Source organism: Mercenaria mercenaria, unplaced genomic scaffold, assembly GCF_021730395.1.
Source record: "Mercenaria mercenaria strain notata unplaced genomic scaffold, MADL_Memer_1 contig_4964, whole genome shotgun sequence".
Classification (NCBI taxonomy): Eukaryota; Metazoa; Mollusca; class Bivalvia; order Venerida; family Veneridae; genus Mercenaria; species Mercenaria mercenaria.
Window position 1 is genome coordinate 23,183 of NW_026463236.1, and position 27,927 is coordinate 51,109.

The 27,927-nt window shown below is 35.0% G+C and overlaps 1 protein-coding gene across 1 annotated transcript; it reads right to left on the minus strand.

Annotated features, from left to right (window-relative positions):
• Window positions 1-9: 9 nt before the first annotated feature.
• On the minus strand, window positions 10-24,270 carry LOC128554355 (heat shock 70 kDa protein 12B-like). The gene is made up of 7 exons (XM_053535639.1): window positions 24,243-24,270; window positions 15,520-15,635; window positions 11,051-11,269; window positions 9,873-10,028; window positions 9,423-9,615; window positions 7,511-7,762; window positions 10-251 (listed from the first exon to the last, which is right to left on the minus strand). The coding sequence occupies exons 1-7, from the start codon at window positions 24,268-24,270 to the stop codon at window positions 10-12; spliced, it is 1,206 nt and encodes a 401-aa protein (XP_053391614.1).
• Window positions 24,271-27,927: the final 3,657 nt, after the last annotated feature.

The window sequence follows — 27,927 nt, forward strand, 5'->3', positions numbered from 1 at the left end:
ACGATATTCTTATCTTTGGTGTCTCTGCATGCTGCCTTCTTTATCTCTATTTGTTTTCAGCAATTCAAGATCGTCTACTTTGTATTGTTCTCTAAAGTTCTCCATTACTTCAGATCCGAACAACTCGTCTAGAAACTCGTTGATTCCCTTGTCTACTGAAGTACCTCCCCATGGACCACCACTTGGAGTATAGAGTTCCTTAAGAGTTCCATCTTTTTGTACCTCATGGACTGTTATGTCTATAGTGCCACCTTGATAATTTATGAGTAAATTACAAGTAATTAGATTACAACGAAAGAGCATTTGATACGTCTGAGTGACCGCGCATTTCAAAAATAATTATTGATAAAAACTGAAAGTGATAAAGTTCTTGGAGTTTATAAAAGGTATGTGGGTATTAAATAGCTAGTAAAATGAACCAAGGTAATAGTATGATATGTCTTTGACATTAACGTTTACAACTGATGGTATCAGTTCGCATTTAAGCTACAGTCACCCGTGCGTTGAGGTACGGTGCGGATAGGATTAGTCTGTGGGTGTATAACTACGGAGCAGTACGTCTTAGTACGGTAAAAATGGTGAGAAACAGGAAACAAACAAAACAATACAGGACGCGAATAAGTACGGATAGGTTTGAAGTACTACGTTGAATTACGTTTTACTGCGCCTTGCAACTTGCCCAGCGCACGGACGGATCTGCGGTAAACTAAGTTGAACTATGCTTAAGTACGAGCAGCCTCGGATAACTACGTTCGGCTACGGCGAGGTACCTAACAGCACGGATAACTACGTTTAAGTACGTTTAACTACGGATGAATACGTTTCAGCCAAGTTGGACTAAAGTCACGCTCAAATGGCTACGGTTCGCTCAAACTTTTGTGCATGCTCAAAAGCTGGAGAAACTTGCAAGTTTGGAATAAGTTTTGAATACGTTTTGACCACGTTTTGGTACGGATTAATACAAATGACTACCGGTACCTTGAGGTACGGCTCAGGTACGGATCGTTACGAATTACTACGTTTCTGTCCGTAGCTAGACGTAGCTATCCGCGCCGTATGTGTGACTTGGGGTAAGTCTAATATCATGATCTGTGCACCGGTACTAAATGGTTTCAATTGTTCACACTCTCCTTGCTCTTTTGCCTTCGACACGGCCAGTTCCTTACAATAGATAGCTGCAGCTTCCGGTTCTAAAGCCAAAGTTAGTTGGTTTCCTGGAATACCGGCCTGTGTATTGAGAGCTCATAAATCCATAAACCATTAGAAGGAACAATTTAAAGTATTTTACATAGACATGTATTTGTTTGTATGCTTCATTGCTTAAACGTAACGTGATGTATGTACAATAGGTATGATTGAATTGTTTGAGTGTGTGCTATTCCAGACAAGTTGGGTAATTATTGAGAATAACTTGTGCGGCGAAATATTTGCAAAGAAGAGAAGTTACTATATTAGCTGACTCTGTCATGAATTGTTTGGCGCCATCATGCCATATAGCTGGCACCGTAAGAACCCAGTGTATAACAAGAACTTCATTTGACCTGTTTTTAGCCTCTCCATAAGGTGATCTTTTTAATACTTTATTGCTGCCGAGAAAACATGTATAGCTGACATTGTGTTCTTCTGGTCGTCAGTGAGTGTCATATCAAGGCAGAGACTCTATTTAACAAGAAATATTAATAAACATTAAAAACAATCGAAGGTCCAACACGTTGTCTGTCTATTAACTGTTTCTCCTAACAAATATTGGTATATCGGACCAATATTGGCAAACTGATTCTTTTCATATTGAATTTATTAAACGAGTTGAATAAAATAATTAAATGCGAAGCTCTGCCGCGCATTTTATTAATTTCATTCAACGAGTGTAATAAATTCAGTGTGGAAAGTCACACATGAATATTCTTTTTCTCACATGTTAGCCTTTCCTGTCGAAACATCAAACCTTTTTTTCTTTTGCTATATAAACAAATCAATTTGACCAACATCTTTTATACTATAAACGACGTCGACGTCAAAGCTTTAATACTCTTGTGTTTTATCATATTTATAAGCTCAACTGTCACGTAGTGATAGGGTGAGCTTTTGTGATCGCCCTTCGTCCGTCGTCCGCCCGTCCACAATTTCCTTGTGAACACGATAGAGACCACATTTTGAATTTGATTTCAATCAAACTTGTATTGGCATAATACCTCGGTTCCTTTCGAAAACTGGCCAGGTCCCATTATGAGTTCCAGAGATATGGCCCCTTAAGGGCCAATATTTGCTCCTTTTGACTTTTGAACACGATAGAGACCACATTTTGCAATCAACTTTAATCAGACTTGCACACAACTTGTATTGGTATAATATTTGGGTTTCTTACGAAAACTGGCTAGATCCCATCGTGGGTTCCAGTATTATGGCACCTTATAGGGCCAAAATTTGCTATTTTTTGCTTATTAACACGATAGAGACAACATTTTACAATCAACTTCAATCAAACTTGCGTACAACTTGTACTGGCCTTGCAGACAACTTGTATTGGCATAATATCTCGGTTCCTTTCGAAAACTGGCCAGATCCCGTCATGGGTTCTAAAGTTATGGCCCCTTAAAGGTCCAAAATTTGCTGTTTTGCAGCCATATAGATACAAACTTGCAAACTACCTTCAACAACAATAAATTTGGGATTCAGTGATGAATTTGTCAGATCCAATCACAGGTTCCTGAGTTACAACCCCTGATTGACCTTAAAAGAGCCAAAATTTGGTAATGTTTACCATGTGAACATGATAGAAGTGACATTTTATATTTGATTTTAACCAAACTTAAACACAACTTAAGTCACAATAAGATCTTGGTTCCTTTCGAAAACCGGCGAGATTTCATCATGGGTTCTAGAGTTACTGGTCCTGAAAGGGCAACATTTTCTATTTTGGCCTTTTCAGCCATATAGATAATTACTATCTTTATGATCTCAAGGCGAAACTAGGCTATGTCGGGTCAAAAACTAGGTCATCAGGTCAAATCAAAGGAAAAGCTTGTAAACAACATAGAGGCCCCATTTATGACACTATCTTCATGAAAGTCGATCGGAATGTTTATCTTGACGGTTCCTAGGCCAAGTTTGAAACTGGGTCATATGGGGTCAGACATTAGGACACCCAGTAAATCAAGGAAAAGCGTGTTAACACTCTTGTTCATTTGATGTGCATGAAACATGGTCAGAATGTTTATCTGCATGAAATATCGTATGAATTTTTATCTGGGTCATGTTGGGTCAAAAACTAGGTCACCAGGTCAAAGACGTCAGAGGACGTATATTCAACAGGTGCAGAGTTAATAGAATACCACTGCTGTGTATAATAATTGTGGGAGTCACATACGTTTTACAAAGAAAGTAATTTTCACCATGAGCCATTTATACTATCAAAATCTGAGCAATGGCCAAATATTCAATTTTGAGTTTATTCGGTTGGTCTTCTTTGTTTTCTTTGGTTTTGTTGAATGCATTTGCTGCTTTGCTTTATGAGTCACTGTGACCTTGACCTTTGACCTACTGACCCCAAAGTCAAACTTGACCTGTATTTTCTGATGTTACACCTGTGTACCAAAAATTATTTAAATCGGTCAAGCCTTCCGTGAGTTATCATCCGGAAACCATGAAAACCAACGGACCGACAGACCGACAAGCTTAATCCTATATATGCCCCCCACCCCCCGCCCCCTCACCCAAACTTCGTTTTGTGGGGGTATAATAAGACATCTTAGGAACTCAAAGTTAAGTGTAAGGAACGCCAAACATGAATTTGATGGTTATTGCCATGCATATTTGATTAAAAATTGTACCAGTCTACATACATCACCTGGTTTGGAGAAGTTTTATGATTAAGTTTTAAGGAATTTTCATTAAAAATGGCCATACTCTATTTAAATATTGTTTATGTTACAAGTTTTAACAATGCTATCATGCCTCTGAGTTCCATGGACTCTTCCAAATTTCAATTTCTGGATTAAGAGAATACAATCTTGTTCAATAAATAATGTATACATTGCTGAAGTTTGATTTTTCTTAACTTTCAACTGTTAAGATTACGATACAGTTCAAACTCGGTATCTCGATTTCCAAGGGATCGAGATATTTACTTCGAGATAACCGAGATTCGATTAAAGATGGTACTTTCTGCATGTGTTTTCGGGACGGGAATTAACAATGTCTTCGAGATAGCCGGAATTTTTAGATAAGTGAGTTTAAGACATCGAGTTTCAACTGTATTTGATAACTACCCAAATTCTCGAAATACAGTTAAATTAGTAGTCTACCGTGTAACGTCTAATTTTATGTGCAATTTTCCACTAGTTACCCACACCTCTGAGCTCTATAAGATAATTAGTACAATTATGGAATCATAAAGTTAAACTTGCCTTTGTCCGTCCGAAATTGTGTCGTGCATATTCTCAAAAAATATTTAACCTGTTCTTCCGCACGGGAAGTTGTACACCTGGTGTTAATTGGGATGTCACACCAGCCAGACCAGATTTATGGCCCTGTATAGTAAAAATATGTATAAACGGGCCTAAAATTGTGTCGCATGTATCTCAAAAAGTATTTTACGTAGGACACATTACAGGCATATTACCTGGGTTTTGTTAGAGATATCACTCAGCAGACAAGAGTTATGGCCCTTGACTGAGTCAAAAATGCATAAAAGGCCATAAAACTTTATCGCACATATCTCAAAACGCATTTGATTTAGGGTCAGGAAAAATAATAGGAATATTATTCAGCATGTGAAGTTGTGCACATTTTGTTCCGGAATTCTGTCAGTCAGACCAGAGTTTGTGTTGCACATATCTTAAAGATATTTCACCTAGAGTCAAGAAACAATGTAGCAATATTATCAAGCAAGTGAATATGCGCAGGATTTTTTTCTGAGTTTTTTTTTTCATCTCACATTGCCAGATCAGAGTTACGGACCTTGACTTAGTATTTAAATTACACATAAAGTGCCTAAAAGTTTGTGTTGCATATAAAGCACTTGAAACATTTTTCACCTTGACATATTTCCTGTATAAGTGAGATCTGTGAAATTATCTAAAACTTCTATTCACTCGGTATGTACTTTTCTGAACATTATAATCGATTTGTTTTCTTTACTTTATATATCTTTATTTTGTTTACTATTAATGTAAACACCAGTTTAGTAAAATAAGTATGAAGTAAAATAAGTATGAAGTATGTTTTACCGAGTTTGCACACACTTGGGCTTAGTAAAAAAACAGCTATATCGTTAGCAAAAAGAAGCACATACATACTCAACTGATTTATGCCGTTTTCACTTAACTGATTTAAACCAATATTTTCATTGATATCGTTCATGAAAAGAAGAAAACGTAGGGGGGAGTGGTTTGCCATGTGGCAGTCCAATGGATAAAACAAAACCTATGACAAATTCATGTGTGAAGACATATGAACAAACGCTTTATAACATTTGCATTTACACATTTAATACTACTTGTCATTTTGCACATGAAACCTTTTAAAACTTTGCCAATAAAACAACTCTAATCACTGAATCAAAAGTCTTCTCGTAATCAATAAATTCATAGTACTATTTAGATTTTACTAAGCAACACTTTTTGTGACAGAATGGAGTATAAATATACAGTCATTTTTAGTTCGACTATTCGAAGAATAGTCTAGCTATTCTACTCACCCTGGCGTCGGCGTCGGCGTCGGCGTCACACCTTGGTTAAGTTTTTGCATGCAAGTACATACAGCCATCATTTAAAGGCATATAGCTTTGAAACTTATTTATTCTTTTTCTAGGTCAATTACCAACCTCACTGGGTCAAGTTCCATAACTCTGACATGTATTTTGAGCAAATTATGCCCCCTTTTGGACTTAGAAAATTCTGATTAAAGTTTTACATGCAAGTTACTATCTCCAAAACTAATGCAGATATTGAATTGAAACTTCACATGTGTCTTTGGGGTTATAAAACTAGTTGATAGCAGCAAGTCCCATAACTCTAACCTTCATTTTGGCCAAATTATGCCCCGTTTTGGACATAGAAAATTCTGGTTAAAGTTTTGCATGCAAGTACATACAGCCATCATTTAAAGGCATATAGCTTTGAAACTTATTTATTCTTTTTCTAGGTCAATTACCAACCTCACTGGGTCAAGTTCCATAACTCTGACATGTATTTTGAGCAAATTACGCCCCTTTTGGACTTAGAAAATTCTGGTTAAAGTTTTACATGCAAGTTACTATCTCCAAAACTAATGCAGATATTGAATTGAAACTTCACATGTGTCTTTGGGGTTATAAAACTAATTGATAGCAGCAAGTCCCATAACTCTGACCTTCATTTTGGCCAAATTATGCCCCCTTTTGGACATAGAAAATTCTGGTTAAAGTTTTGCGGGCAAGTACATACAGCTATTACTAAAAGGCATACAGATTTGAACTTTTTTATTCTTTTTCTAGGTCAATTACCAACCTCACTGGGTCAAGTCCCATAACTCTGACATGTATTTTAAGCAAATTATGCCACTTTTAGACTTAGAAAATTCTGGTTAAAGATTTACATGCAAGTTACTATCTCCAAAACTAATGCAGATATTGAATTGAAACTCCACATGTGTCTTCGGGGTTATAAAACTACAAAAATGTAGTTGATAGCAGCAAGTCACATAACTCTGATATGCATTTTGGTCAAATTATGTCCCCTTTTGAACTTAAAACTCTTTTGATATTTAACATTTTGGGTAATATTTTCCTGCTTCTGGGACAATATTTCGAATAGTCAGAATTGGCTGTCTTACGGACAGCTCTTGTTATATTGATTTCAATGTATTATCAACTCTAAATCCAACATATGAGTCTTTGAAAACATGATTTTCTCACACCATTTGTATCTTAGTAAGAACGAAAATATTTTACCATCATATATCTTATAGCATGTAAAAGTGTTTTACCTCTGTAATTTCATGGATTTTATTATTAACTGGTACAATAATATCTTTACACCAAGCATCAGGATATCTAAGTCAAATATTTTGTTCAAAATTGTAACTTAATATGGAGAAAAAAAGCAATTCGAATCAATGAAAATAACAGCCATATTCTTTTCATAATCACAGGTTTTACATTCTATTCGTAGGTGTAATGTCTTTTGAAACCTCCTTAGTACAGAACGGACACTCATTTCGCGCTTCATAGACATCAGGTTAAAGTCTAAATGTTTAAACCGTATTTGAAATATTCCTAAAATGTTCAACAAAATCATACGAGTTTATAAAAGCTGATTCTCTTTAACTTATATATGGATTATTTTCATGACAACTTCGTGTATTTGGGAGTAACTTCTAACTTACTGTCCCTGATATCATTAAACTACATAAGAATAGCAAACGTAATTTAATACAAACATTTTATGTTTTCCAAAGGATCTTTCACAGAATTTAGTACTCAGCCTTTACCTAAGGCAATTAAATGTTGCAGACGCTTTGTTGTTTGTACCATGTTCTTTCGCAACTACATGTAGTTCCGTGTCTCCAAACACCATCACAACATCCAAAATCTGTTTGTTTTCTTTTGGTCTTCCTACAAGTTCAACTGAGATCTCTCCAATTCGATTACATCCTTCATCTGACACATACATTGGATTTTCTGATTTTGACGTGTAAACTTCTACTGCCGCCTTTGATGTTTGGAAGAATGGTGCGCAAAACGTATACTCTGCTTTCGTTTTATGTGGTACAACCGTTGTACCTGCTTTAACAAAGACTTTAAATACATCTTCGCACTTGGACACACCATCGCGGTATACTCTCTTGAGTCTTGATGCAGTCTTTCATTAAAAGGCACGGCCGTACTTATGCCTAAATATAAAAAGAATGTCAGAATTAAATGTTAGGGTCTCTTTACGTACCAGTTTTCCTATCTGAGATAATACATGACTTCTTGGAACATTAGGTTCTGGTCTCAAACCTACATTTGAATATGAATGCGGAAAAAAACAGCTTTTCTTCACATTATTCTATGAAACATATGCAGATATTTTCAACAATTCACATGTAAATTGCACTACATATATAAGGATCCCTTTCACTAAAATCGGGGCATCCGTGGCCGAGTGCTTGAGGCTAGTTACGTCCAATCACTTGCCTCGCTTGAAATGTGAAAAAGCCATCCAGCTGGGTCGTTCTACCTACGTGTACGTCCGTGATAAAATAATATACGGAGGGGCACCTGGGGTGTTCCTCTACCATCAAAAGCTAGAAAGTCGGCATATGATCTATGATTGTGTCGAAGTGGTTTTAAACCAAAAAGAAAAAGAATATCATAGTTGTATAATAATATAATCTAACAAATTAATATACAGTAAGTGTATCAGTCAGAAACCTCAAGGTATTTACTGTGCATCTATTTATGCTTGTTTAACATTTCCTAATAAAAGTCTATCAAAAGGTAAATATATACCATATGTGTAAGGTAATTTTCTTGACGTAATTGAATCTGTATTATGTACATACATTACAGCGCCTGTGAATATATAAATATGAACAGAATCTATAAAATGATCCTTTTAAAGTACAGAATGCAACCAAGCAAGATTATTACAGACTCGATTTGAATGAGTCTGTGTACGAGAGAAATGGAAAATGGAACACCTATCGCAGCAGATTTTAATATTCATTCTAACACGATCCGATTCATTTTTGTATTAAACAAAGAAGGCTGAAAACAGTGAATTATTATACAACAATTCACTGTTCTGACGTCACAATTATTACGTTATAGCGTCAAACGGCATAGCGGCGCGCTGGAAAAGAAACCGATTGAAAACAGGAAAATATTTAATGAATGCCGTCAAAAATGTACTTTTAAGTCCTTGGTAACGTGTAAGAATCGAAATAATATATCTCATTTAGCGATTTGCTCTTGAAAAAAATCAGTGTTTGTCGTTCAGATGCGTACTATTATATCACTCGGGCTACGCCCTCGTGATAAAATTCCTTCGCATCTGAACTCCAAACAATGATTTATTCAGCGACAAATCACTAAATGAAATATATTATTTCTTAAATAACATTTTGAAACAATGTAAGTCTTTCCGATATATATCTTTGTAAGGTACATTTGTTAACAAAATGGTCGGTACACTAGGAAAATATCTCTCTTTTAGAAATAATTAGCTCACAGTTAAAGAGGTGAAATTAAACTGCTCCGATGTAAATTTCAATTATATTACCTACATTTAGCAAAAAGGTCGTAAATGTAATTATCATGAACTGTTGGTTTTAAGCAAAGTTAGTTACAATATATAGCTTCTTAAAGAATAGTATGTCGATGAAAAAAGTAAATATAAAAAATACTTTCAATCAAGTATGATAGGTTTGCTATAATTCAATACTCTGAACATACATACCCTTCACAACAGCAAGTCCCGCTTGCGTAGGAACAATAACCTGTCTGGTGGGAAATGCAGATTTTATAGCATTCTTCATTATATCAGATTCAGAAAATCCACCCACCATCATCAAGGTTTTCACGTTTCTAAGCTCTGGTTTTCGTAACAGATTTTCAACGTGGTTTAAATTACCAGATTGTCCTTTGACTGTCTGAACATTTTTAAAAATATATCATTTTCAATATTTAGCCAATCTCTTTTCTTTTTCACAGTGGTGGCGAATTTACTTCTCGGTAAAGTTGTTGCAAACTTTTCACCTAGCTTTTCTTCATAAAATTCGTAGATTGCTATCGGTAATTTAAGGTTGACCTTGTCGTCCTCGTCTTTGCATGTTCTTTTCTTTAACTCTATTGTTCTCTGCAAGTCAAGGTCGTCTGCTTTACACTCCTTTCATAATTCTCCCATCACCTCAGATCCAAACAACTCGTCTAGAAACTCATCAATACATTTGTCTACTACAGTGCCTCCCCAAGGGCCACCACTTGGTGGATGGAGTTCTGTAAGTGTACCATCTCTTTGTACCTCATGGACAGTTATGTCAACGGTGCCACCTATACGAATGAACTAAATGTAACCATTACAGTTTTCCTCAGAGCAATATGAAATGCACATGACACTACCTGTGACATAATCGGCAGACATAATCTTTAAACGCGACAACAGCGGCTTCTGGTTCTAAAGCCAAAGTCAACTGGTCATTAGGAATACCGGCCTGTGTTTGGAGAGAAAATGTTTTAACTGTAGCATGGCTAAATACTAAACATGCCCTGAACAGTCAGTGGCAACACCACATTGGGGAGTTTAAATAGCGATAGTATCCTGCTACATTTCTTCAGCATGTATGCTTGTGTATGTTTGCTACTTAAATTTAGGTGTTTACCTTAGTGGCCATTTGTGTCCAACATTTTCTTTAATCCCGTCATGTACTAGTTTTCCGTTACTATCGCATTGTCCACATCAGTGGATTGTAATAGTAGGTTCTAAAAGGAAGTTTTGTCCTATTAAGATCATAATCGGGATAACACAATGTTTTCCACTTGCCAGTCAATAACTGGATATGTAACATTTTGGCTCTCTGGCTATGTTTGGGATACTCTGTGCTTCCGGGAAATCTACTTTAACTTTTTACTTTAAGTTATCAGTTTTAAGAATATGGTTCATGTTGCAAAAGATCTGAATTGTTTTGCAACACAGTTTTTAACTGGAGATGTATCCAAATTAACCCTTTATGCATGTTGATTCAACATACTTGTTAGTTTTGCAAACTTACCCAACGGTGGCATTGGCATGAAAAACCAAAATTACAAGTGTTTTATGAACCTACAGTCGTTCATTTTTATCATCACATATTTTGCATTAAGTTCCACAGCAGGGCAAATTCTAAATTATTTACTTCGTTTTTACGGATGTATGGTTTCACAATTAAACAGAAATTATATGTTACGGTAAATATTTATTTTCTGAAAAAGCATGTTACAACAAAATGATATTTGATAAGACATTTCAACGTGTTGCGTGTAGAATATTAACGACAATTGCATGTATTTTATCTGTACATCTACTTGACATAGCTACAACTTACATACCTTCTTTGCGGCCTCTTTCATAAATTGTTTTGCGCCATCATGCCATATAGCTGGTACCGTAAGAACCCAGTGTATATCTGTTGCACGTAATTCTCCAACCCTGTCCTTTAATCTCTTCAGGAGATGGTCTTTTAGATACTTGATTGCTGCTGAGAAGACATCTATTGCTGGCATTCCTTCCTTCTGGTCGTCATAGATCTTCATACCACGGCGAAGATTCTGCAAAGAAATAACATATATATATTTACATGCCTTGTATAAATTTATACATACCTCCCGGTTATACGGAAAAGGATACGCAATGTTTTTATGACACCGTCACACCATCACACCAGGAGTTCCACTGTATTAAAGTGAGTAAGGTTATCGTCAGAAAAATGTTCTCGCTGTATAATGTCAAGGTTTATCTTAGAATAGTTCTGTATCAGACGTTTTAGTTTAATTTTTGTTCTTACGGCTTAATATATGCGGTACAAATGTATTTAGTATACTATTTAATGTTTTTATTGAAACTGTAGGGTTTATGAAATGTTTTTTCATAGACAATTGTGTCATAAACTAATTAAAAGCAATAACTCTCACCACTTTATCATGCAATTTCATTTTGAAACGCCTAAAATACTTCCATCCATGATGCTTGTCGTCTTCAGACAGTTTTGCATATTGTGTTTCGGCCTGAGAATATGAAGGAAATTGATAAAAGTAAGACCTTAATACTGTTACATTCATAATATACGTCAGCGTTACAACACCAATATACAGACAAATAATAAGGAGCTAGTAAAGCTTCGGACCAAAAATCTTTTTTATATGTCTGCCCTGATGATTATAATATGAAACCGGTAGGTAGACAAAAACATATATAGAGACCAATTGGATGTGTTTTCTTATATATTTACATTCTCCATTTACATGATTTATTTTGTCACCTAGCTTACGGAAAGTCGGTGTTTCTACCTTGGTGCCCGCTCGTGATAAAATAATGCACGGAGGGGCACCTGGGGTCTTCCTCCACCATCAAAGCTGGAAAGCCGCCGTATGACATAAAATTGTGTCGGTGCGACGTGAAAGCAAACAACAAAATAAATAACTAATCGTATTCATTTTATTCCACCATTAAATTATGCTGTTTCATTTGTTGAAATTCGATAATGATAATTTAAAATTAGCATTTCTCACTTCATATCCGAATGAATGGAAGTTCCCCTTTGAGTCAAACAGTACCACGGTAGGGGCCTTTAATGTGATAAGTCCGGAGCCATCTGTCCAGTCCTGATCAGCATAAATCTGAAAAGAAGTGGCCGTTATCGTACTGTGACGTCATATGGTACTACGATTTCTATAGGTAAGATAGACTATAATAGTTTAATATGTAATATCAGTTGTATTATATTATCAGTAACCTTTCCGATAAAAGAATGAGATTTCTACATTATTATCAAATATAATCAAATAAGTGACTTGTCTGAAAAATACATGAAGATAACATAATTATTACATATAATAAATCATATCTAATAACGTGAGTTCTGTTTCTATCGAACAATGAGTGTATAATCTTTAAATGCATGACCATTAACAACTTTGCTATCTAACTTATCAGATAAAACTTGCCGTTGTTGGTCGATTCAGTGTATTGTTAAAGTAGTAAAACGATCAATTTTTCACGTAATTTACTTTGATCTGTAATACATTTGTATATGCCAGTTACTAGTTTTTTCTCATATATTGGGAAAAAATATCGGCACGACAATAATTCAATATTTGAATATATAGCATTTCCATGACGACAGGACCAATTGGCTAAAAGCATTTTGGCATTGAGCTATCTTACAATACCTAACGGTACTAACGTAGATTTAGCACTCAGTACCAAATGGTGGCCGGGTTTTGGTCGTACCAAAAAGAAGTGCATACGATTTGTCAAGAAATATGGAATGTAACTAGATCTATTAGATATATATTAAGTGAATGCATTTAATGAATAACTGAAATTAGTGTAATGAATTACTTAGACTACACCTTATTATTAGACTTGAAGCCTCAATGGCCGAGTGGTTAAGGTCGCTGACTTCCAATCACTTGCCCCTCATCGATGTTGGTTCGAGCCTCACTCGGGGCATTGAAATCTTCATGTGAGGAAGCCATCCAGCTAGCTTTTGGAAGGTCGGTGGTTCTACTCATGTCCCCGCTCGTGATGCACGGAGGAGGAAATAATGCACGGAGGAGCACCTTGGGCCTTACAACCTATAATTGTGTCGGTGCGACGTTAAACCCAACAAACAAACAAAATAAATAAATATTATTAGACTATTTCTTTTTTAACCATCTACATGTATTTTGGCACACCAATGCACGTGGTGTTTACTTGTTGCTGTTGGATTCATTGACTGTCAATTGTATGTTTTACTTCTTCAACTGATCATACTTTATAGAACATTCATGCTAAGAAAATGTAGGTCAGTACCCATTTAAGCTTGCAATTTAAATCCTAGACCCCTCTCTCCCAGTAGCTGTATTCAAAGACAAGAAGAAAAATATAACGCACGGAAGGACAACAGCCAGTGAGGTAATTGCAAATGCTCAAGGCAACAGTTGAGTGTTCAGGTAATCAAGTGCGTACTGTAAAAGTTCGAACATTTCTGTTTTCATATAAGCATCAGATTATCAGTAATATCATTTTACGTTATGCGGGAACATATGTATCGCATTCTGGCAGTGCAATTCTAAAAAGCCTTGTATCAAACGCATTTTGGTAATGACTGCTACAACTCGAATTTCGATACACAGTACAAAAACCGCAAGACCTTGTGCTTAGAAATGAAAAATGTGGCATCATGCTGTGGTTCTCTACAAAGTTCGTTCAAACCATGTCTCTGCTGTCAAATTCGCCCTGCCCTAAGATTCAGTTTTTTTGCATTGCCTTATATGGGAAAACATGAAAACATAAAAAACACTCCAGCCCTGAAGCTTAGATATTTGGTATGTAGCATTGTGTAGTAGTCCTCTACCATATTTGATCAAATAATGCCTTTGGGTAAAAAGTAACCAAGCCCTGGGATCTCTTCGTTATATAAGAAAAACTATAACAATCTTCGTTTCTGAAGCTGAAAGAACGACAGCTTGGATATTTAGTATGTAGCATTGTCTAGTGGCCCTGTACCAAAGATAATAGGTAAGGGTAGATTTTTGGAAGCACAGATCACCACAAACACAGCCTCAGAGCCACGCATCTATGAAGTAGGCCAACAAAATAAACAAGATCTACCGAAAAAATATTACAGACAGGTTGCTTCAAAAATCCAACAAGTACATTTTAATATATGCAAAATATAAAAAAGGGTGAAGGGAGGGGTAAGGGGTAGAAAGGGTGGGTGGGTGTGGTAGAAGTGGAACATGGAACAAAGACGAATATTCAAAAGGGAATGCTACGTTTCTTAATCACAGTTACCCTACAACGTAATCCACAGCAGCGCAGACACTCACGTACAAAAAGCAAACACACATACACACAAACACAGAACTAACTTACATAGATTAACAAGACCAGTAAGATATAACAACACTGTAGGACACCGCCCAAGACACACAGATGCACACGCGCACACACATAAGCAGGAAAAAACAACAATCGGGCACCGCCTTAGGATTCCGGCAGCCAAAATTAAGGTGAGCACGATACATACTCATAGTAAAAGGGGAAGGGATGCCAAAGCAAGCTCATTCAAATCATGTCCCCCGAGGTCAAAATTTACCCCGCTCATGATGGCCACTTGTTTTACATAGACTAATACAAAAAACTCTTTTAAAACTTTTTTTTGTCTAAAACCTCAAGATACATGTATTTGGTATGTACAGATCCTCTACCAAACTTGTGCCTCATGTTTTATAGAATTCCTTGGTAGATTGAAATAGCACATTTTATACCTTTTAAAGGCACTTGTCCAAAGATTTTGGCTTAAGCGGGTTCTTTAAAAAAAGTTTGTTCATACAATAAACATTACAGCATGAGTTTTCATTAAAATGCCATCCATTTCAAGAAAATGAAAAACCCGAGGCGGGAATCGAACCTGCCACAACAATAAGCCTTACCCGCGTTTTTTACCAATATACCACGGAGGAATTTGTACTTAGCGACCGTTAAATATATAAATTCATTATTGGGGTAGTTAAACTCGAATACCCCGTTACAAGCGCTATTCAATTTTGAATGTAAATATTAGTAAAAACAACTATTGTTTCCATAGCATATAGTCTGTCAGTATTTAAGCATTGATTTCCTGATATCTAAAAAACTCTTTCTTTTTTGTTGTACGATCTGGAGGTCAGTGCATTTATTTCTTTTAATATCACAGTTCAATTAATATACTTCTTTGCCCAACAAATTAAGATATCCTACTTTTGATTTTAAACCTGATGAACAAAATACTATTCAATGTAGATTTCGATATCGATATAAAAAGTCCAACCTTCATTTGATCCATTTGGTATTCATCTTTAAGAGAATGTGCGTATCCAGAATATGTTGTTCCGAAATCAATTGCCGCAACAATCAACTTTGTCTTATATCCACTCATTACTACACCTTAAATAATAAAAAACACAGATTATTTAAAGAATTTAAAGACCGGTATTTTCTAAACCGAAACAACGTTACAACTGATAAGATAATCAGTGAGTATAGGTAAACAAGATCAGTAATGTTTGTTTTGGTAATACTGATTGACAAGATTTGTTAATATTATTCCAACACTTACATATATATCTGTGTGTTAAAATTGATATTTATTTATTTATTTATTTATTTATACTAAGAACTACCAAATATGATATCAATGAATATCTGTACGTCTAGATTTAATTCATTAATAAAACAATGATTACAAGATATAAAATATAGATGTTTGTTATGTTGTAATTAGTTATTTGTTTATACTTTTCTGAATTAATGGGGATGCATGATCCGCATTTAGTTCGAAACCGCGGCTCTCGTAACCTCCCCTGACGGTCCATCCACAAGCTGAAATAAAATGTAACTGATAAATACGTCACAAGCTGGACTAGACCGCGTTATACTTATCGTCATGCGACTTATATTTTTTCTACAAAAAACATGCAATATTATACTTACTGCCATCGTTCAGAAAAAGTTTTGCTACACAGAGATATTAATACAACAGTGTATATTACATATGGTAATTCATGCTGTATTTAATACTTAGCGAAATAACACTCGATCGAATATAACATACATTAAACTATTTTTAAGTTCAGGTAAGAGGATTTTGAATAGTCTTACCCTTTTCTTGCAAAATTTCAATTGATGTTGATCAAACAACTCGAAACGGCCCCTTTGGTACATTGAGCCTATATGTATTTTTTCATAGATTTATTAACAGAATGATTAAAAATGTATATATACACTGAAATGTAAGCATAAAATAAGATAGGAATGATTAAGAAAACACATTTAAGACAGATGGCAGCTTTTATCTAAAAACGTAAAATGATGGTAAAAACAGTGCATTGATGATAAGAAAAAACAATATGCAGGGAGGACATTTTTCAGATAATAACCAAAACTGTCCTTTTTTTAAAAGGGTAGATATCCTTTATCTGAATATTGGACTAAGATAATGAAATGTAGTGCATCTCCAATGTATGCACGTGCATGTATACATGTTTCGTCAAACAACGCAATAGCAATAATAACAAATTGTTGGGCAATGCAAGTCAAACTATTGTACACTGACATAGACGAAGTTATGATTTTAACGTCAATGTTAACTATTTTCTTGCAAAATAACAACGCTTGTGACCTGTATAATCCAAAACTGGTATGCTATAATCAAGAACATGCCAAAGCTATAAGTCTGGAAAATATACTACAGTTTGGAGATCAAATTGCCCTTTACCTTTTTTAAAATTGATGGATTTACCGTCATGTTAACGTCACAAAAGCGGCGAAGCTGAAGCTACTTTGGAGTAATCCGCTCAATCCGCTAGCTTTCTTCTGAATACCTTATGTATTCACATTGACGCTTGAAAGAGTTGAATGTGTCCTTTTTTCTTTATATTGACGTCACCTCGCGTTAAAAATGGTTTGATCCGCCCAATACTAAGACACCCACATACAGAGCTCGCGCTCTGACTCTAGCTAAACGACGCGAGGGCCCATAGTAATCATGTCCAAAATAGGCCCAGTATCGCCGTCCTTGTGTACGTTTCTAAATTTTATCGGTTGGAAAATTCATGAAAAGGTACAATAAGGTGAATATTATGGGTACGTTGTTTAAAAAGTAAAAGAAAAACACATATTTCAACTACCTCCAAATGGGAACAGCATTTTTTGTTTGTTTTGACATTTATTATCGACGAGGGAAAATGAAATATTTCATTTCCAAATACTCAAATGTTAATTTCCCTTATGTCTTGTCTTGGCCATATTTTTCTTGAGTATATCTTAAAGTTCAAAAGCAAAGTATTTGCAGATTTGCTTAACAAAATAAAACAACTAAAAATTGTTGTTGTTTTTTTTTTCTAAAAACAAGAGCACTTTTGCATTATCCCATGACATTAAACCCGTCAGTAACGCAATAACCAATGCATATTACTGCCAATAAGAATAATGAACCTGAACAACATAGACATTTGAAAGAAGAAAATGTTTAGAACCATGATGTGCCAACATCCTCTGGACATGGCTGACTGATGCGCATGAATGAAGGTGCCGAGCGCGACTATTCTGCAAAACCAGCCAGTTGTATCTTGTTTGTTATTTAACACATTTATTTCATCAATGTTACGTCTTGTTTAAACCAAAACCTACTATCTGACCAGGGATACTTGACTGCGACGTCATATTGTGTTTGCATTCCAATATATACCTTATATTGTACTAGATAATCATTATGTTTTTTCTTTACCTGCAATGAAAACGTAGCCTAGAGGATAACGGCGCTGTCGTAGGAATTGAAAGGTACGAAGTTCAAACCCGGTCAGCGGAACGTTGTTTCCGCACGTAAATTTATTCAACATTATTTTTTACAACAAAAGAAACATATAAAAAACATTTTTCAAAAAAAAAGGAAAGCAAATGTAACATGTCTTTTCAACTATATTATATTTTTTGCTACATAAAAAACGTAAATACCTCGTCTACCACAAGTTTTGGACTAGCATCGTCTACGTGACAAGCAGCCAGCACACCCACTGGGCCATACCCCAGATAGCAGACATGCGTTGGCCCAACGTTGGGCCAACGGCAGACTCTTCGTTGGCCCAACGAAGATTTCCGACGTTGGCCCAACGCCATTTTGCTAATTGGCGCAACGTTGGCCCAACGGTTGGTACACCGTTGGCCCAACGACTGGTATCCTACACTCATCGTTGGCCCTCCATTGGGCCAACAACTGATATCCTACACTCATCGTTGGCCCTCCATTGGGCCAACAACTGATATCCTACACTCATCGTTGGCCCTCCATTGGGCCAACAGCATTTTTTCGTCTATCACGGTTGGTCCAACGTTGGGCCAACTCTGTTTCTTTGTTGGCCAAAGATGGATGCCAACGCTATCCCAACGATTACAAAATTGAAAAAAGACTAAAACTAGCATTGTTTAATACATGTTTTATTTTCAAATAGTTGTGATTTTGTTAACATTTAACAAAAAGAAATCTAACATTTATTTAAAGTTTGTTTGCAATTTTCCTGAAGAAATATAACAGAATATTTCAACACTACAACATGTAAAATATTGTTTCCAGTTTTTTATAAATCTAAATATTATTCTTATTGCAGTCACTAATTAAATCGTACTAAAGTGAATTACTGTCTGTATATTATCTCATTATATATTCAAGTTCTGTTTGTTTGTTATCTTTTCTCACTGAAGTTGCAGCTTTTTATATTTTTATTTTTTCCTGTGCACCACAGTGCTAGGCACTCCATTATTACTCACTTGAACAGCACCCTGTAAAAAACAAAAATCATAATGTTGATTAAACCATCTACGTCAAATTGATAACAATAACTAATGTATGAAATTAATTTTTGTCTGTATTTAACCGAGAAAAATATGTTAGAATTAACAAGAAAATGAGTTATTTTATTTACAGAATTTAATACTCAACACAAATACCATTCGCCAGCTTTAGATATTAGTATTTAACATATGTTCAAGTCATATATAACATGCATACAGGACATAAAAAGAAATTCTGTATAAGATTCCATAACTTTATCAAAAAATATTTTTAAAAAAACTTCTACTTACAGTTTATAGCTGGAAGACCGGGTTTTTGTTAAACCTAGACCTATCACATGTATAATAGTTTCCTTTACTTCACATGTCTAAAAAGCTAGAAATCTGGCCTAGAGAGTAAAATTAACCACATTTTCTGGGATTTCTTACATAACTCGGGTTAACGAGAGTTCATGCTCTGGAATATTCAACAGATTTATTGTAAACATTTTATGATTGTATAAAATTAGATATTTGTTAAAGAGTTAGTAAGGGTTTTTTTTCAATACTTTTTTCACAATTTTTTCAAGATAGTAGATTTGAAATAGTTCAAAATATCATTACGGCTGCAGATAAGATTTTAGTTTAATTAGCCCAAATTTAACTGATTACGAATTGGTGCAGAAAAGTGTTTAATAATTAATTAAATATTGCATGTTACAGCTACACAACCTGTGTATACCTGTGGGGGCTTGTGATAAAACAGTGACCTGTAAAATATACAATTATTATATTATTACTTCTAATGGACCAACGTTGGCCCAACGTTGGGCCAACGATGTTTTCTCTGTATAAGTCTTTCCCTGAAAATCAATATCGGGCCAATGCAGAGATATCTGTGACTGAAATTTAAAGTTGGTTCAACGTTGGCCCAACAGCTGTATTTACAATACTTATTAATCATTGTTGGGCCAACAGTGGCCCAACAACGATTATCCTTTGACGGTTTTTCGTCGTTGGCCCAATGACTTCATGTTTACAGGGACCTTACTTGGAATAATTCAATTAGTAAGGATTTTATGTACCACATTTCATGAATTTTATTTTTTCTCTTGTAAAATTTATTTTTTTGAATCGCTGGTGACAAGCAATTTGTCATTTTATCAAAGATACATTTAAGGTATTGGGCCCCTAATAGTAATGTTTAAAATGGCATTTGCTTGGTATACGTATTCTTAACGATGATCATGTTTCTCACTGTGTTGCAAATTTTAAACAACTTTTACCGTGCCGTCTTTTTTGTAAATTTTGTATATTTTATGGTATTTCCTCAACCTCAAGTTGAGACAAATCTCAATGTGATGGCCACTATCTAAAACGTTTGAAGAGAATTCATTACAGCATTATTTTTTATAAAAGAAACATCAAAATACCGTTAAACAATTATAAAACACGAAATAAAACTGTAAATAGCATTTTTTTCGAGGGTGCCTCAAGTAAACAGATTTAATGTGACAGAATTCGAACTCCAACATTGAAAAATTAAGGTCGAATCATGTGGGTCTGTTTTGACTTTTGCTCACTTCATTCAAAAATAACCTTGGGGCATAAGTAAAACCTACCTGCATTTCTTCCAAAATATATGATCTAAAGAAGAAGGCGAAATAGAGAACTTTTACCGCATGTAACTCAGTATTTTTAAAGATTTCTAACTCTATCCCTCCTGATTCAGAGGTAATTTCATTTTGAACAGCAAGAAATCACTTATAAAATGAAATTTTTCCCCTTTTGTACAATACATCCGTAATAAGTCTTGAAAGAAATAAAAGCTACTAGAAAAAAAGGAAAATCATGAAAAAAAATTTGGTCCAAGTGGGGCTTGAACCTACGCCCCTCTGAAAATTGCAGTCAAAGTAGGTTTATGGTAGGAATTTAATACTCTTCAAAAAGGAGGTACTCTATTACGGGTCCAATACCTTAAAACCATTTTTAATTGACTTTTTCTACAACATGTTGGTAACTTTCAATAAATGATAAAAACCACGATATGTTTGATGAGGTAAGTGGTAAGTTTACATATAAAACTTGGAAAAAAAGATGATCTGGCCAAATGTAGGACTGGAACCCACAACCCTGAGACAAAACGCTAAACCTGTGTGGACATCACATCAATGAAGAAATATGTATATGCAATGGTTATATCGCTATTTAGGTTCGGACACCGAAAATACATTTACGGAAATATACAGAATATTCATGAGTGCTAGGTCAATTCTTACGGACAATACTAGCCAGTTACTGCCAATTTCAGAAAAGCTCGCCGAATGGGCGTTTACATCAAACGCAGGTAGTAAATAACATAGCTATCACTCTAGAGATTGGTGAGAGAGTAATTTGATGACGCTTGTAGTTTGCTCCGCCCAAACGTATATTTCTATCGGTAGCACTGGAAAGTAACCTCGTAAAGTGTTAGTTACAAAAGTGAAATAATACGGGAGTTTATATCAAGATAATCCTGCATAATCATAGATGTGCATGTACACATACGCAGTATATACACTTAAAACTATTTACATAATAGATCTGAACTGTCTGAAGACCGACATTGATGTGTATAATTTTTATTTATAAGCAACTTTCGACGAAATACAACACAGCTGGTTTCATGTTTTTATTTTGAATTGATGTATCTAGTCTTCGTATTATATCCACGGATGTCGGTCATGGATTTCTTTTCAAACGCGGAAAATACCGCTTATCATCGTTGTTGTCTTCCACTTTGAACTATAAGGTTCGTTTACCCATTTTGCTTTCAATTGTGAGAAAACAAACTCGGCAATATTTATTTAAAACTACATGCAATATCTTGTCAAAACACAACTGAAAGTTTTGTCCCTAGAATCGTGAACGTCTGGTAATACCTAGTACATGTATGCATAATGCCTTTCTTCTATTTCAGTCTTAAGCCTGATTGTGGCAAGTGCTTCTGCCTTTGTGACCAGTGCAGACAAAGATCAGACTGCACGTCCGTGCATTCTGATCATGGTCTGCACTGCTCGCCATTCAGTCAGTATCTTTTTTTATAAGTGCCCCTTTTAACAGTTAATTGTACTATCCAAACTGAAAGATGAGATGGACAAATTCATTATAGAAATCTAGCAGGTTAAGGTTTAAGAGCGCAGCTTGTTGCATTTCGTTCTTGTTGCACAGAGAATAGAAACCTCGGATCATGCACAAGATTTTGTAATAAAAAGCTTTATTTATTGTTCAGTGTACACGTCATGTAGATTACTATTTTAGCGCGCCAATTATGACTGATGTCACTCTATTGAACATGCTTTCAGGTCACTGTTATATTATAGCACTAAAAAACAAAGACAAATATCAAACAGGGAATGCCACGCACCAAAAACGCAGCCTCCTCAAAACGAAACCCACAGCACGCAAACGCGTGCACCACACACACACACACACACACACACACACACTCACACACACACACACACACAACACATTAGGACAAAACGAACAAACAAAGGAACACACACACACAAACAAAGCCAACACATCAGGACAAAACGAACAAACAAAGGAACACAGTGGGGCACCGCCTTGGAACGGTCAGTGGCAAAAACACCACTGGGGAGCTTAAACCGGTTTATGGTGCGCACCCAACCTCACTCTTACCCCCACCATGTTCCAAAGACACGGGACAGTGTAAATAAAAGTAATTCCGTCCAGGTGAATCTCTAACACACGTAATGGAAACAAAAAGACATGGCATGTAAAACACAAAAATGCTCGTGTATAAATATATAAAAAGCAAACCTTAAGAACCAAAAACGTATGTACTCAATGCCTTTTCAGAAGACAGAGCAACAAGAGAAACACCCTTAAGGGCCCGACGAAACAGGCCAGAAGACAAATATCAAAATAGTTCAGTCCTGGTAGGATTTTTAAACTGCTAAGTCTTGTTCTGAATCAGTAATTCCTTTCTTCTACACATGTGTGTAAAGAGCGCAACGTGCGCTGAGTGCGACCGAGTAAATCGCGTGCAGTCCTGGCATTTTTATTTTATTTTTGCTTTGTCACATAGCACAACACAAACACGAGTCTGAACGTTTTTGATGTTTATTTACACAGTAGAATATTTCGTACATACTTTCATAATTTATTTCGTAACTTCTTAAGCCTTAACAAATGTCATATCTAAAGCCTAACTTAATATCCGCGAGACCCATTCCTAGGTCTCATGCACCTGGTCTCTTCTAGACCCTACTCTCCAAGACCCTTCTGTCTCGAGATCTCTTAGACATCATTATATAGTCGTTCTGTAACACCATACATATGTACTGTCTGACAATTTGACGTATAAAACGTGTGGGTTTGGTATAATAAACAATTACATAAATGCATCGACAATATATCAACTTGACAGGTGTGTAGCTGGTGTACTGTCTAACCTAACTGATTATTTTACACTCGTTACCCACCGAAAGAAAAAATTTGAATTACAAATTTAAATTTTTTTTAGACTTGAAGTACTATCTCTCGCCTTACAGTATGACATGTAGAATGATATTTAATATGATCAAGAACATTAGAATACTATCTGAAGGAATGATATTAAAGAACAGTGTTAAAGAAAAAATCTTAAGTCATTTATACAATTAATGATAAACAAGAACAAAGGAGAATAGTATTTAAAACTAAACAATTTTCACATTTCATAAAAAGTCTTTTTTATTTTATATCGGCCTTTGTAGTGGCCTTTCTCCTTTCTTCCTCCAAGACTTTTTCTTTAACCTGTGTTACATTCATATTTCACAAAACCAATATCTGTAAAATAAAGCAAAACACAGGTGAGTATCTTTTAGAATATATGCTATATAAGAGTTAGGAAAAAGATAACAATTTCGTTTAATAACATTGATAAATTGTCTGTAATTATTGTCGCGTGTATAGAAATTTATCATGATATTTAAATTTCACTTATTTATACAAAGATTTTATTCAGCATATTTATCTTACTTTCGAAATATTTTGATATTTGACTACAGATCTTAAATAAATAGTAAAATCGATATGTCATGACCAAAATGTATGAATTATGTACTGATAGGTAGAAAGAGAGAGAAGATAATTAGTTTTTTTTTAGTGTTCTGTAATTTCCCAGCTGGACCATTTTCTTCGCCAAACTTCACAGGCTCACAGCTTGCAGTTTACTTTCGCCATTGTCGCTTGGTTTCGCCATCTTTCTACACATTTGTCCTTTGGTTCCGACATTCTTTTACAGCGTAACGCATCACCATCAGTCTCAGTAGCTAAAAATCACCCGTCATAGGCCGTAACGTTGTACCGCACTATCCAAGTTTATGATGTTCATCCATCTAATTTCATTTGCTAACTTCTGAAATTATCTAGAGTTCTCCAAGTTATAATATTATTGTTTCATTAACGAAATGTTCAATACTTCAGATGCATTTTCTAGAGTTCTCCAAGTTATAATATTACTGTTTTATTAAAGTCATGTCCAATATTCCGATGACTTTCGAAAATACTTTGTTATTCATTGTTCCCATTTGTCATAAATGACAGATAAAATCAAAACTGCATGTATACAAATTGTCATAATACACAATGCTAATGTCATCATTTTACTTTGACAGGTACTTCCCAATATGTAACCGTTACATGTAATGAGTCTCCCTTTGGCTATTATATAATGACCAATCTGACTTAAGTACTTGATCTTCTAAACGAAGATCTGAGAACGACCCATTCACATTCGTCTTCTGTATATTTTGGATTTCCAGTATTGCTATTTTTATTTTATCCAATCAGACGACTTGTTCGAATGTCAAAGAGTAAGAAAAATGTGCAGTCATTCCAGGGCTCGAACCCTGGACCCCTCGCTTACTAAGCAAGTGACCTATCGACTGAGCTAATCGGCTATCTGATACATTACGACATAAGAATTGTAAATATCAAAAGTCAAGGCTACAGGTAGATTTGCAAGATGTTGTAAGTTAGGCTCTGATTGGCTAGCGAAAGGGTCGTCAGAACGAGGCAATGAATAGGTCGTTCTCAGATCCTACGCGTAGCGTAATAGGAGATGTACTTTAGTCAGATTGATATAATGACAGTCCACAATATGACACGACTTATAATGTTGACTTGGAATACACTTTTTCCCAGGTTAATTTGACAGTTTGTCAGTATTTTATTTCAGACAGTTCGTATTTTATTTCAGACAGTTCATACTTTCTTTTCATAAGCGGTATCTGTACTTCGAATAAACCGTTATGTTACCGAAAACCTTACTTCTTTGTACTTTTTAGCAAGCTATGTCCTACGTTTTACATTATTCAAAAAAATAAAGATATCAGCCAAAATATGTTTCTAACAAAAAGCAAAACATGTTCTCAACATAAAAATATACTTTTTTTAAAAAATGTATAAGATAGCTATAAAATTCTACAAAATAAAGCATTTAGTCATTTCCAAATACAAACAGACATACATACAAAACCAACACCAATATATAAACAGAATAACTGGTAATAATTTCTTCCATGATTATATTTACACAATGTAACCTTTCTTGATGATTCGACAGATATATTATGTCGTCCGCGAGAAAATATAAATTTTCCGACAGAATACCCTGCTTAAAACCCATGAAAGGTAACCTAAAAGTAACAGCACGTTCGACTGTTTTGCAACTCTTTGACGAAAATACTACATCAGGTCTCATAAAACAAAATTAAAAGCTGTTGAACTTGAAATAACCGGTAAACACACGTACCTCATAATGCAATTTATTATATGCATCGATTTCACCTTATCATAGCAAGATTCCGACTAATATTTCGGAAGACAGTATCTGTGTCTGTATAATAGTATACATCTTACAAAACAACTGGAATCACAACTTCCAGTCTCACAACACAATATCAGGTAACTCTAAGTATCTCACAATATATATAAATTCAACCTTACTGGAATCCACATGTTCCAGCGAAAATATCAAGTCATTTTTGCATAATAAACATATTCTTGTGCCATATCAGGCTTCAAAATAATTCCAGCACAACAGACCAGACCAACCTTTTAATTTACTGATACCTGAAGTAACCATATGGTTAGAAAGATAACCATGTACACATTTATTCGGCAATGACACTTAAACCCAGCAATACATTCTCATGCATAAAACATCTTAAACACGTATTTCACGTATTTAACTAGTTTTCAGCCGTTCCTTGTATTTTCACATATATTCGTGATGAAATATTACCCATAACCTCAACAGAAACTATTTACAACTCATTTTGCGCATATCTATGACTATACACAAGTTTCATAGGACAATCCATCTTCCTTCATTTAAACAATTTGTCAATGCGAGAATGCTCAAAACTGTTTAAATGTGGCCATAAGGGAAACAAATATCATATCGAACAAGTAAAATAAACATAACATGACAAGCAAAATTTTCGAAAAACAAATATTTTCACATTTGCATTTCTTAATTCAGTCTCTTGAGTATTTTCCTCAATGCATTGTTTCTTACTTTTTACGTGTTTTTTTTTTCTATTATTTTACTTTTTTTTAAGAATTTTGTATATTATGAGTTAGGTTTTATCATTTTATAAATTTACGTTTCTTTTGGTGTCTAACAGTTAATCAAAATAAATTTACCTTGAAATTTTGTTCAAAAATAGAAACAAAAATTTAATGAAAGAACAGTCTAGCTTGCAAAATTGCACTAGAAGATAGGTAAAATGGCAACTCACAGTTTCTCTTCTTTCGTCTTGGCAGCGTGTCGTCGTTGGCAGTAGTACTTCGCTTGGTAATGTCGCACAACCCATTTTGATATTCGTCATCCTGTCTGCGGCTCCAAAAATTTAATAAGTTGTGTCACATAGCACAACACAAACACGAGTCTGAACGTTTTTGATGTTTATTTACACAGTAGAATATTTCGTACATACTTTCATAATTTATTTCGTAACTTCTTAAGCCTTAACAAATGTCATATCTAAAGCCTAACTTAATATCCGCGAGACCCATTCCTAGGTCTCATGCACCTGGTCTCTTCTAGACCCTTCTCTCCAAGACCCTTCTGTCTCGAGATCTCTTAGACATCATTATATAGTCTTTCTGTAACACCATACATATGTACTGTCTGACAATTTGACGTATAAAACGTGTGGGTTTGGTATAATAAACAATTACATAAATGCATCGACAATATATCAACTTGACAGGTGTGTAGCTGGTGTACTGTCTAACCTAACTGATTATTTTACAGCTTCAAAAATTACTAAATGATGCAGATAAACACGCAGCCATTTTTTGAAAAAAACTAATACGCATTTCCTTTCCTACGATGCGATGTAATTCGATTGTCGGTAAAAAGTACAAAGTGATGTGATCACTATAATTTTACCTCTATCTGAGTATAATTACCACATCCAGTCTTGCAGGTTTCAAGTAGGTTAATTTAGGTTGCCTTGAACTAGAATTGTCGAAGTCAGACAAGCTTACGATAGGGAAATTATACATAAAGTTATGATTTTAAACAAACAGAAGCACATGTGATTCTGATTAAATGCATATCTTGGTCAGATTGCACGATCTTTAAAAACTTGCATTTGTGACAGGCAAAGTATAAGCAAGATCGCCTTTTACAAACGCTGTGAACATACAGGTGCAATTTTACTATCACAGTTTTAAATAAAAAAAAATCTTTTGAGACACTAAGTTCTAGAGGATCTATTTTGTATTTACGACATAATTTGTAAAATACCAAAGGAAAGGATCGACATCGATTAGAATTTCATTGGAAAAGATTTTAATGTGAAGAAATATACATTACTTCATAGAAATCCGTCAAATTATTACT

What these genes read in the sequence shown, in the direction of transcription:
- LOC128554355 (XM_053535639.1), bottom strand. Translation starts at nt 24,270, where the DNA reads ATGGCGAAACCAAGCGACAATGGCGAAA. An exon ending in GGGACTTGCTGTTGTGAAGG is followed by an intron (nt 7,763 to 9,422) that starts GTATGTATGTTC and finishes TTGTTAAAGCAG; the next exon opens with GTACAACGGTTGTACCACAT. An exon ending in TGTAGTTGCGAAAGAACATG is followed by an intron (nt 252 to 7,510) that starts GTACAAACAACA and finishes TAAATTATCAAG; the next exon opens with GTGGCACTATAGACATAACA.